The following is a 13,184-nucleotide window of genomic DNA, read 5'->3' as shown; positions in this document are numbered from 1 at the left end:
CAGCTGACCCTTGGACAGCATGGGGGTGAGAAGCACCGACCTCAGTGCAGTTGAAAAACTGAGTATAACTTTTGGTTCCCCCCAAACCAAACTACTAATACCTCGTGTGGACCGGATGTCTTACTTGTAACATTGACAGTTGATTAATACATATTTTGTATGTTGTTTATCTTATATACTGTATTCTTATGATAAAGTAAGCCAGAGGGGGGAGATGTTATTTAGAAAATCATAAGGAGGGGTGCCTGGGTGGCTCATTCGGTTGAGTGTTTGACTCTTGGTTTCCACTTAGGTTATGATCCCAGGGTCATGGGACTGAACCCTATATTGGGCTCTGCACTGAGCATGGAGCCTGCTTGAGATTCTCTCTCTCTCCTCTGCACCTCTCCCCTGCTCGCTCTCTCTCTCTCAAAAGAAAAAAAAAAAAGGGAGAAAATCATAAGGAAAGCAAGATACATTTAAAGTACCTTACTGTATTTATCCGAACATAATCTAAATTTAAGTGGACCCATGCAGTTCAAACCCATGTTGTTCAAGAGTTAACTCTATTTGTTTGCAAGATTTAAAACCTGGTAAATGGCATCATGGCATATAATTTTGCAACTATTTTGTTGTTATTGTTAATAGGCATGTTCATTTTAACACCAGAGAGTATTTACAAATAAACCACCATTTATCCATTTTCTTATTGATGGACACTCGGACTGTTTCTGATTATTTGCAATGACAAGCAATGCACTTATGAACATTCTTGCACACATCTCTCCGTGTGTACATGTGGGAGTTTCTCTATGATAAATACCTACAAGTAGCTGGGTCCTGTTGTATGTACATATCCAACCTTACTGATATTATAAACATATTCAATGTTACTGATATTGCACTGTTCTCTACAGGGATGTATTAGCTGTATTTTTAAAAATTAAAAAAAATTTTTTAACTTATTTAAATTCAAGTTAGTTAACATATAGTGTAATAATGGTTCCAGGAGTACAAGTTAGTGTTTCATTACTTACATATAACAGCCAGTGCTCATCCCCACAAGTGCCCTCCTTAATGCCCGTCACCCATTTAGCCCATCCTCCCACCCCCATCCACCTCCCCTCCAGCAACCCTTATTGTTCTCTGTATTTAAGAGTCTCTTATGGTTTGCCTCCCTCTGTTTTCATCTTATTTTTCCTTCCCTTATGCTCATCTGTTTTGTTTCTTAAATCCCACATGCACCCCAATGTTTATAGCAGCGCTATCAACAATAGCCAAATTATGGAAAGAGCCTAAATGTCTATTGACTGATGAATGGATAAAGAAGATGTGGTATAAATACACAATGGAATATTTCTCGGCCATCAAAAAGAATGAAACCTTGCCATTTGCAACAACGCGGATGGAACTAGAGCGTTTTATGCTAAGTGAAATAAGTCAGTGAGAGAAAGATATATAACTTCAGTCATATGGAGAATTTAAGAAACAAAACGGATGTGTTAACTGTATTTTCTTAATGTCTGTATTCCTTTTGTTTAATTTTTGACAGAGAGTGTGAGCAGGGGAAGGGCAGTGGGGGGGGCAGAGAGAGAGGGGGGACAGAGGATCTGAAGCAGGTTCTGTGCTGACAGCAGACAGCCTGATGTGGGGCTCACACTCATGAACCATGATATCATGATGTGAGCCAAAGTTGGATGCTTAACTTGACTGAGTCACCCAGGCACCCCTATTTTCTGTATTCTGGATGCCCTCACCTCTGGGACCTTACTGACAGAGAGGAGAGACTTCCTCTCCTAGGGCTAGCCAATTCTTAGAGATAGTAAACAACTCTCCAAGGATTACCCCTTTCACATGCAAACTAACAAAGGGACCACCCTTCCTTGAACTGCCTCCTCTTTCTGGCAATTATGCTCCAGGAGGCAATATTACTCTGCCCTGATCATTCCAGGGCCTTAGAAGCAGTCCCTAAACCACAGAGCCTGCAGAAGTCATTCAAACTAGCCAGTTCTAAGCCTGCTTACCCTGCCTTTGCCTTTCCCAGGGAGACCACAGCAAAGGCTCAGGCCATGCTTTCCCTCATTCCTTCTGCCTCTTCATCAACCCTGATGCTCCCCATGTGACCCCTGTGTGGTATGGATGCTCCTTCCTCCTGGGCGCTGTCCAAAACAAACTGTCTTCTCAATGGCAGTTGTATCCTGACCTGCTGGTCTCACCAGACCTGGATAATAAAGCCTACATTTTAAAACAAGGCTGTCCCAACATAAACCAGCGGTGTAGGAGAGTTCTTCTTTTCAATACCCCTATATTCAGATTATGATTTTTGCCTCCCTGATTAGGTATGACATCATTCTTGTTTCAAATGATGTTTTTTTGATTATTGGTGAGGTTGAACGCTTTAATCTTCTGTCATTCCAGTTTTTCCTTCAGTAAATTTTTGATTTAAATGTTCAATTTAAAGGAAATTACATTATTACTTTTAAAAGACTTTATTTAAAAAAAAATAGTACAATACTGTATTTTTTTGGTCTCCATCCCATGTTTTCTACACCCAATGTGGGATTCGAACTTACAACCCTGGGATCAAGAGTCACACGCTCCACTGACTGAGCCGGCCAGGCGCCCCCCCAAATCACATTATTACCTTCCATTATCTATTTGCATGAGTTCTTTACATTTTCTAGAGTCTAATCCTTTATTGACTGTAAATTGTGCCTCTATCTTCTCGCATTCAGTGGCTGGTTTTTAAACTTTGTGGTCTCTTCTGTTATGCAGAAATTTTACAACTGAATCTAGTCAAACCATAATCCTATAATCCTTTTCTTATGGTGTGTTTTATGTAATGTTCAAGAAATCCTTTCTTCCCGTGATCCCATAATATTTTCTTCTAAAAGTTGTAAAGTTTTACTTCTGCCATATATGTCTTTAATCTACCCGGGGTTTGTTTTTGTGTAATATGTCTAGGGATCTAGTTCTGTTTTTTCACTTGAATAACAAATTGTCTTAGTACCACTTGTTGGCTAGTCCATCCTTTCTCCACTTCTGAATAACAAAGCTACCATGAGTAAAAAAAAGTTGATTGGAAGCTATTTGTGTGAGCAAGGTGTTCTGGCTGGTTCATTATACAATTCCTCAAATTTCAGTTTATAGGTTTTTTTTTCAAGAGAGGAATGCTTCAGTGTTCTGTCTGGAAGATAGAAACCTGATCCCAAGATATCTAGATACCCTATCCCCAACCAATAAACATATTTGAAAAACAAATTTTACTTGAAACACATCCTAAATGCCCATCTCAAGTAAACAGTGCATATCTTTTTATAAAAGTAAGCTAGGAAAAAGGCATATTATTTAGTGTTAAAAGTGGCAACTCCTGGGGTGTCTGGGTGGCTTAGTCAGTTAAGTCTCCGACTTCGGTTCAGGTCATGATCTCACGGTTCGTGGGTTTGAGCCCTGCGTCAGGCTCTGTGCTGACAGCTCAGAGCCTGGAGCCTGCTTTGGATTCTGTGTCTCTCTCTTGCTCTCTGCCCCTCCCCCACTCACGCTCTTTTTCTCTCAAAAATAAAATAAAAACATTAAAAAAAATTTAAAAAGTGGCAATTGCCATGTATAGGAAAGTTGAAAAGATAAAGTATAAAAAGGCACTACAAGTTGTCAAAAAATTTCAATTGGCAAACATTAAAATGAATGGGTACACATTTTAGTGATTGCCTATACTTTTTTTAACCTTGAAATGTAAGGACAAGAGTGACCATCTCAATTTGGGGAATTTCCCAAGTAATATACATATCATGTTCTTTCTTAGATAAAGGGTAAGATATCTGTGATACTGCCTATATTTAAGATCAGATATATTTAAAATTTTTTTTAACGTTTATTTTTGAGAGACAGAGACAGAATGTGAATGGGGGAGGGGTAGAGAGAGAGAGGGGAAAAGAGGATCTGAAGTGGGATCAGTGCCAACAGCAGAGAGCCAGACGCGGGACTTGAACTCACAAACTGTGAGATCATGACCTGAGCCAAAGTCAGACCCCTAACCCACTGAGACACCCAGGTGCCCCTAAGATTCAGATATTGAGTATAATTTACATTAGAATGTATGGTGAATAAGAGATAACTGTGTAGAAACCATGGAAACTTGGCCATGCAAATATTTTTAAATCTCTGGTATTATTAAACTTTGTTTCTTTTAGGAAGGTAAGTCAGTTGAACCAACAATAGTTGAAGTCCTGCTCTGACTACATTTTCAAATTAAATAAGCCAATTACATGCAAGTCCCCACGTACACTATTAAAACTCTGAGGCGATGGACTGAAAGGGATGCCAGCCCTGTCCTCATGGTAGGAAGACAGGTGACTGGGAGTGCTATACAATAGCTTAGCCCTGCTCCCCTGGTAGGTCTATGGCAGACACGCAAGGCATGGAAAGACAAAGCTTTGGGAAAAATTCAACCCCTTCTACCAATGAGAAAACGAACCAAAAATGCCATCAAATGGGGAACCAGCAGCAGACAATTTGTGAATCAAGAAAGGAGAAGTCAACAATTAAGATACAACAGTTACAGACAATCATGGGTCAAATAGTGCACCAAAGTGTAAAATAAGTCATATATTAAATTAGGTTGGCAGAAAAAAGAAGACCTGTATCTCAAGACAATGATTCACAATGGATTTGATATTAGGCTTAAAATAAAGTTTAGCTAAGCTTCTCAGAGAGATCATCCTTTATCATTCCCCTGTTCAGTGAGAAATACTATTGCCGCTTATTACTCTATTACTTAGATATTTTTTAATCCTCTGGGAAATCAACAAATTCAACAGTACCAACATGCTTTTTATTTGGTAGACATTACAAGCAGGGAAAATGCCCCAATCACCATTTTTATCCTCAACACTTAGCAAAGTGCCTACCACATAGCAAGCATTCCACAAATATTTGCTGAATGAATGCATGAGGGCTCATTATGAGCCAGGTATTTATGTAGCAGCTAACAACATTTCTCAGGAATTCAATAATTTTCAGAATTCTCTATTGACTTTTCTTACTGTAATTACAGCGTGATTAATAGAAACAGAGTGATTAATAGAAATAGAATAAGAGAAACATGGTTGAAAGTGTGGCTTCATAATTGTTATTAACAGTGATGAAACCAAACACCAGTAAATACATCTGACACCGTTTTTTACAAAATCGATCAGCTCTCCAAATCTGACACAAAATTTAATTAAAAAAATGAATAAAGACAAATGAGCCTCAAGTGGCTTATGGACATAATTTTTATTTAAGTATGGGCTTTTAGCTTGGTTCACCCTAGAGTACAACCTTTCAGTTAGGTTAATCGAGAGTTCAGGGCTACAGGGCCATCATAATGTTGCTGGTGTTGGTACAACTTCATCAGAAGGTATGAGAATGACCCGCAGGAAGAACAATCCACGAAGAGAACACAATGAAAACATCCACTGTTTTACAAATCACTCTTGTTACCACAGACACAAAATGGCAGTCACTGTTAGTAAATCAGCCACAGAACACTTTAAAAAAATCTTTAGACAAGGAGCTGGGAACTTTGTGGGAGATAGGGTTTTCATCCACAATTTTTAAGTAGAAAATATTTTAAGGTCAAGCATTTTTCTTATCCACAAAACAACGCTAAACCAACATACATTTTAAGGAGTATATTAAAGGAGATACAATATCTTTACAACTATCTTCTTGAGTAGGTGTTTCAATGAATTTTCTGCAGAATATAAGTAGCCTGAAATTCAGCAGCAAAATATTGCAACAAAACAAGTAAATACAGTGTCAATGTGTTATACTGTAGAAGATAATACATAAAACAAACAATGATAATTTAATCATATAAAACATGATACATAGCTGAAATACAGTCCACTTAAATAGCTTTGTGACCAAGAATGTTAAATTCTGTACTAAATGCCATTTTAAACATAAAATCTCTTAAATTTTTGTGCTTAAACTTTTTTTTTCTGTTAAACTATTTCTTATTTTCAATACTGCCACTGTAACTGATATTACAACAGATCACAATTTTCACGGACACAGCAACATGAAGACATTTACTTATGAGAAAATAAGTCACTTGTCATTAGTTCACAGTGTGGGGAAGTGGTGTGCACTTGGTCTTGAGAAGGGCTTTCCGTTAATCACCGAGTCCTTCACAGAATTTTCCTGATATCAGATGCAGTGCGAGATTTTAAAAGAATGGGAAAGCAACACGTCACATGTTGGAAGGAAAATAAACTTTTTGATTCTTCATGGGTATCGTCTAAGTGACCTTCGTCTTCTGTTGTAGAAGTGCCTGAGCCCGTGTTGTCGTGAAAAATTCATCATGTAATTTTGTTTGCGAGTGCTGTTTAACGTCAGAAAGGATAGAGGCAGGGAGGGAAAGGAGAAAGAGCACGTAAGTCCCATCACTGAAAGCGCAATGTAGTCTATGTTCTACGTTAGCCTGATACTTATTTGAAAATGTTCATGGTTAATAGGTCATGCTGACATTACTCCCCCAAGACAGAATAACTAAAGGTTGACGCCTGTATTCACTGTCTTTGGCCTTGAAGAAAGCCCCTTCTGTTCACTAGTGAGCTCCAAACCGGAAAATATGGTAAATTCTCTTGATTCACAGTGAAAGTGGAATGAAACTGTTCTGGCTTTTGAATTTTATTCTTGGACTTTTTTCTGAAACTGTCTACTTGGGTGGATTTCATTAGAGAGGAAGTGTGTGCTGTACCCACTACCTTATTTAAACACATCTTTAACAGGTAGGAAACAGAATTTGATTCCTTTAGCGAACATTCTCATTTAAAGCTTAAAAAGCAAAAACAAACAGAGGAAAAACAAAGTTGTTAGCTGAATCAGCTTGAACTTCTTATTTGATTAGACTCAGGGGCAAAAGGAAGCAAATTTTTCTCAGGAAGTTGGATTTCATGGTCTTCTGCAAACAATAAGCATCTGGGCTCTATAAACATGGTCTTATGGAAAAGAAAGACACTTGACTGGAAAAAAGATCATAAATACCAAGAAGGTGTAACTAAATGTGTAATTGTGTAGGGGTCATATATTTCCTCCACGTATGTACGTACACATGTGCATACATACATATTATATGTGAAGCTGCTAAAAGTACGGAAGATGGATTTTGGGAGTTGGTAGGAAATTGTGCAATATTGGTAGAGACAGCGGTTAAAAGTTTTGGAACGGAAAATATGCTTTAAAAAGGATCGTTATCTATAACATCACTAAAAAGAACCACACTTCTTTCACATGCTGACCTGAGTGACAACATATCTATAGGTGGCATCAAGACGTGGCTTTAAAAATTTTTTTAATGTTTATTTATTTTTGAGAGACAGACAGAGTGGGAGCAGGGGAGGGGCAGAGAGAGAGGGAGATACAGAATCCAAAGCAGGCTCCAGGCTCTGAGCTGTCGGTCAGCACAGAGTCCAATGCGGGGCTTGAACCCAGAACTGTGAGATCATGACCTGCTCCGGAGTCTGACGCTTAACTGACTGAGCTACCCAGGCACCCCCCAAAATGTGGTTTTTAAATGCGAGCCTATCGATATTTTTCAGATTTACCGAGTCTCTTAAAAACTGTGTGGACACCAAGTTTTTTCCTCCTTAATTTCAGGGAAACATAAAATGTATCTGGAGTGGGATAATGTCATGTGTGATCTGATTCCACCATGAAGGTCAACATGACATGAACTTAATTAGGGTAAAGAGAAGGGAAGGGACAATTTTGCACTCAGTGGCATGTTTTGGGTTATTAATGATCACTATACCAGGCAGGGTGTAAAATGATACTTTTACCTAGTATATTATACTAGATATTACAATTAAGTAATATCATATTACATTTGTAACATACAGAAACCTTTAAAATGATGATTTTATAGTTGTTTGATCATTAGAAAATATTTATAATAAAATGTCTCAAAGGAAAATACATAAAGTCAGTATCATCAGATATGTTTAATCAAAAAGCAATAATACCTGTGCTGAAAACCTGATAAAAAAATAGACATCACATTGATATATATATTTTGTATTGAGGTGCTAATAACTTTCTACTCTGGGTTTCTGTATTATCAAACTGCTAGACACTATAGAATGGAAGCTAGAATACACTCTGAAGCCACTGCAGAGAAAAACACACACAAAAAGAGGTTTATCTTCAGTAACTTTACCACCCTTCCTTTCTCCCCTGATGTGACAGTGTTACATCTATCAACTAAGTTGACCAGTTTCAATGTCATGGTTGAAGGATGAAGTGAATTTATTATTACATATTATGTTTTTTAATAATTTTATAATAATTAAATATTAACTTTATTATTTATTATCTGCTATAAGTACTAATTGCTACCTATGTAAAGTCCAGTTACAAAAAGAGGACAATGAGTTAATGTCTTGAACTAGTCAAGTGTCAGGAGAAAAAATCCTGTCGCTTCTTTAGTCACAAAATACCAGGACTGACACTGGTCATCTTCTTCCCAGCACAGTAGGTCATCTTGTGGCCTTTTCCCTGGGTATCATGGTGGCCTCCTAACCTAGTCTTCTCACTCTCTCCCTTTATGGAAAAAACACCACTGAAAAGAAACCACGAGATCCTGAGAAAATATCATTGATACATGCCTATCTTTCCACATACAGCGTGTTTTGCACACCAGACTCTGTAAACTTTCCCTCAAATGCTGACTCTACCTTGGAACAAGCCATTCGCAATCCTCTTGTCTATGGAGCCACATCTAAGCCAACCTAGCCCGATACTTCAAGTTCTCTGCAGGTTTAATCTTACTCTGTTGTTTAAGTCCTTTCTTCCACTACGTTCCCATACAGACTGCTCTAGTCAGAGCCACCCTGAACCTCTTCCATCTGCCTCACTGACCAATCCCCTACATCACTTCTTGTGTTTCTACATTTTTTCCAAGTATCACATTTTATTTATTGCTCCCTGAAGGGATGTCCCCCCTATTTTGAACCCTCATCATGCTCATTTTCTGCTTTGAATGGAGATTAACTGTGTTCTGTCAGTGTGGTGGCTTGCCCCCCATTCCCTCCCACCCCCACACCACAGCACTGAGACTCCTGCCTCTCCCGTGGTTGGTCAAGGCATGTTTGTTGAACTTTTGGTGACTTACTGATTGGATTCCTGTTGTAAATCATTACTCTTTAACTATAAAGAATAACTGCAAAGTTAAAGCAATGAAAATTATTCTGTTGTAAACATGTTTAAAGATACAAGGTACTCAAAGATAATTTAAAATAGTTAAGATATTTTACATAGGAAAAGAAAACTCAGAACACTCAAGATATTTAGTTATCTCAATGCAATCTAGATTGACATGAAAGTGACCTCAATATATGGGAACAAAGGAACATTAAAGTTTTAATGAAAGTTGAGGTGTACGTTTAATGGCTTTAAAGCAACTTTTCTATATAACAGGGTAGGGGTAGAGAGAGAGAGTGGGGGAGGGACAAAGAGGGGTGGGGAGAGACAGAATCCCAAGCAGGCTTCAGTGCAGAGCCTGACGTGGGGCTTGACTTCACCAACCTGAGATCATGACCTGAGGTGAAATCAAGAGTCGGATGCTTAACCTACTGAGCCACCCAGGCACCCCCTATTTTTGTTTCTGATATATGTAGATATATAGCTGTAGATAACCTTATTACCAAAATAATTATTGGTGTGATGGAATTTTAAAGATTTATTTTTCCACTGCAATTACAGGGGAAAGTAATTTAAAAAAATTTTAGGGGCGCCTGGGTGGCGCAGTCGGTTAAGCGTCCGACTTCAGCCAGGTCACGATCTCGCGGTCCGTGAGTTCGAGCCCCGCGTCGGGCTCTGGGCTGATGGCTCAGAGCCTGGAGCCTGTTTCCCATTCTGTGTCTCCCTCTCTCTCTGGCCCTCCCCCGTTCATGCTCTGTCTCTCTCTCTGTCCCAAAAATAAATAAACGTTGAAAAAAAAAAAAATTAAAAAAAAAAAAATTTTAAGTACAATGAAAGCAGGTAATATTCATCCCAAGGCATATCAACTAGGCTACTTGGCATATTGATTTGCTTTGGCTGTGCATAGAACTTGGTCCATTTTTAAATTCTCCCTTGTAAGTCATTGAAAGAAGGGAAACTGAATGTCAGTGGCATGTTGGAAATGCTAACTTAAATTTCCACTATCGCTGAGTGACTTTAGAGACTTAGATGGAAATATAAGACCCTTCTCTGTTTCTGCATAGGAAATATGGATCTTGCAAGAACTTTCAAGAAAGACTCTATGCTATTTTGAACTGTTACTCTTCACTGGAGCCGCTATGTTAGGTCATCAATTATTACGAAAAAAAATTTCAATTGATTTTTATTGGATTTTCCAACAGAAATGGGGAAGATAGAGCCTTGGCAGAAGTAGTTGGAGATCCTCGAAATGTAGGCTTTTTTTTACTGATCAGTCATTTATTTATTCATTATCAAAACATATGATACAATAATTAACACCTTATACGAATGCAGAAGTAAGAATCCAGGGGACTGTCACATCTTTTAGAGAAATACTGGTGAGTACAAGATGAGATGCCACTGTTCAAACTAATCAATGAAACTCCCCTGAGTAGAGGATGCCGGACATTTTATTTTCAACACCCTGCATTTTTAGGAAGGCTACATATAGATAAGTGTAGGCTCAGATACCTCACAAATGTTGAAAATTTAGTATTTATTTTCTCTGCTAAGAGGGAAGAAGAATAATATCTAATAATGTGTACCTCAGGGAGTTGTAAGGATTAAGTGAAAACCCCTAGCATAACATGCAGATGATTAATAAATGATAAAACCATTTTAACTTCTTTCCTAAGTTTTAAAATATCACCATTGGAGGACAAATGTAACTACATATTAAAGAAGGCAAATCTTACCTAAGGATAGGATCTAGAACTCACAAATATTAAGAATAGGTCCACTACTTTCTGCCAATTCACTTATTTTTTAAAAATATTTTTTAATGTTTATTAATTTATTTTGAGAGAGAGAGAGAGAGAGAGAGAGAGAGAGAGAGAGAGAGAGAGTGGGAGCAGGGGAGGGGCAGAGAGAGAGAGAGAGGGAGAGAGAGAATCCCAAGCAAGTCTCACACTGCTAGCACGGAGCCCGTCGTGGGGCTCAAACTCGTGAACCATGAGATCATGACCTGAGCTCAAACCAAGAGTCAGACACTCAATTGACTGAACCACCCAGGCACCCCTGCCAATTCACTTATTAATTTAAAACAGAATTAAAAAGTCAAGGTACCCGCACGCATCTCCAGCACAACAGATCTTTTGAGAGACATTACATTTAATCAGAGCCCCTAGGTCTTTGACACTCATCTCTAGTTTTTAATTTCTCTAATACAGTCTCAGGCACAGAGTGAAATTTGTTACTCAATAAAGCTATGCTGATTAGCACTCTGTCTATGCTGTTGTGCCCAATATTGCACGTACACTAAAGAATTACCACAATTTTGCTGAACTCTGACTTTACATGATCTAGGTTCCAAATGTCCCAGTATATCCCAATATCATACATAACTTTGTTTTCACAGATCTTTTTTTAATTGCAAAGGTCTTCGACAAGACTTTTGTTAATGCAGGTAACACTGATGAGACTATTAGGCAACAATTACCCAGAGTTAGTAAGAGGACTTACCTTACTCTAGTGGAAAACCAATGACAGCAAATAATGAAATATAACACAAGTTAAAAAATGCCTTTCAATGCATGCAGCACTGTGATTAGTCATAAAAGTCTGATCAGGTTTAGATGCAATATAGGATTTTTCATCTCTTTTGAAAATAAAAATTAAAGAAGTTATTTCTTATTCTCCTACACCTGATATATACATATATTTAACTTTTTAATGTAATGCAACATGCAATATTTGCTCATAACCATATGTCAAGGTACATGTAGCTTAGTACTACATTTGGCATAAATGTTGTGTATAAAGTATAAATAGGAAAGTAGTAGTTAATAACTAACCTTAATTTATTGTCTGTTTTTTTCAGTTATTTACATTTTAGAAAATACTTATTTCCTGAATATATTAAGGAATGGGCTTTAAAAAATACAGAAGTCCTCTACATCAGATAACACAGTCAAATTAGTAAAGGATAAATATGCTTTGCAACAAATGTACTATGCTCATCTCCAAAAATCATTTGTGCCAAAAATGTGACAGTATTTTGATAATGGATAGCATGAGGGGATGGGTCATGATGGTACTCATATTATTGAAATCTGATAAATGCGTTTAAGACCATAGTTAGCAACATATTGGTTTTCATCCCCAGTAAATGTGGTAATTATTCACTCTTTAGTAAGTCAATTCACAAAGGCTCTTTACCGAGCCATTTGCTTTCAAGGTACACATGCAAAAATTGGCCCACTTCATTATACACATGACAGGTTGTGACTTAGACACGTACACAAAAAAATGTGATGTGTGAATGAGATGCGGAGTTGGGTGAGGGAGATTCTTAGGATAAAAGGATGAGTGCCCCACAAAAACGATTAAGACCAAGATTTCTCTTTTATCCTAAGAAGAACCCCACCAGCATGGATCTTGTGAGGGGTCTGCCCAAGGGTGTTCACAAACATTTACTGCAAAATGAACGTTCTCTACTAGCAAGTGAATTCAGAGACATTAGGTTTCTGACATGGTTGCCAGTGACTGTGTTCTGCTATATTGCTCAGACTTTACGGAATAAGACCTTTTGGTAAGCTAGTGAGGCTGGGAAAAAGTCATCTGTCAATTTAGTACATCTGTTTTATGCCAGAATAGCAGTGGCCAATTCTCATGAAGAGCTTTTCATGGGCAGGTTTTACTGAAAAACATCACCAGGATGAAAAGATTTCACTCTCAAACAAGCATAAAGCATAAGTGACTTTGCTTGTTAAGTGCTAAATGGTGCTTTTACTCTTTTATGATGTGGGGCTTGTCATTCTGTACATCTATATTTATGAAACGCAAATCCTTCCACATGGAGTATTTTAGAATTAACCCATTAGGTTAAACATTTGTTATGTATGTTGTCAATTTAGGATGCATTCCTAAACCTTGAAATATTTTCAAAAGTGCTGAATTTGTTCTCATCAAACTCATTTATGTACCTTTGTAGTTAATATGGGCAGTGCTGAGGTTATTTTCAAGATACCATGCGTGAC

At 37.8% G+C, this 13,184-nt stretch overlaps 1 protein-coding gene across 2 annotated transcripts in view; it reads right to left on the bottom strand.

Annotated features, from left to right (window-relative positions):
• Positions 1 to 6,249: 6,249 nt before the first annotated feature.
• Positions 6,250 to 13,184, bottom strand: part of RELN (reelin) — a 528,348-nt gene continuing 521,413 nt past the window's right edge. The window contains exons 64-65 of one of the 2 annotated variants that reach the window (XM_047096965.1): positions 11,668 to 11,673; positions 6,250 to 6,346 (exon numbers count right to left, since the gene is read on the bottom strand). In XM_047096965.1, the coding sequence (XP_046952921.1) occupies positions 6,250 to 6,346; positions 11,668 to 11,673 (103 nt within the window). The remainder of the gene's footprint in view (positions 6,347 to 11,667; positions 11,674 to 13,184) is intronic. The other variant, XM_047096964.1, reaches the window with a different exon arrangement.

Source organism: Lynx rufus, unplaced genomic scaffold, assembly GCF_022079265.1.
Source record: "Lynx rufus isolate CCGP_SWC_20201006 ecotype Redwood Valley unplaced genomic scaffold, mLynRuf1.p SCAF_4, whole genome shotgun sequence".
Lineage (NCBI taxonomy): Eukaryota > Metazoa > Chordata > Mammalia > Carnivora > Felidae > Lynx > Lynx rufus.
The sequence above is the reverse complement of the archived record's forward strand: the minus strand, read 5'-3'. Positions and strand labels throughout refer to the sequence as shown.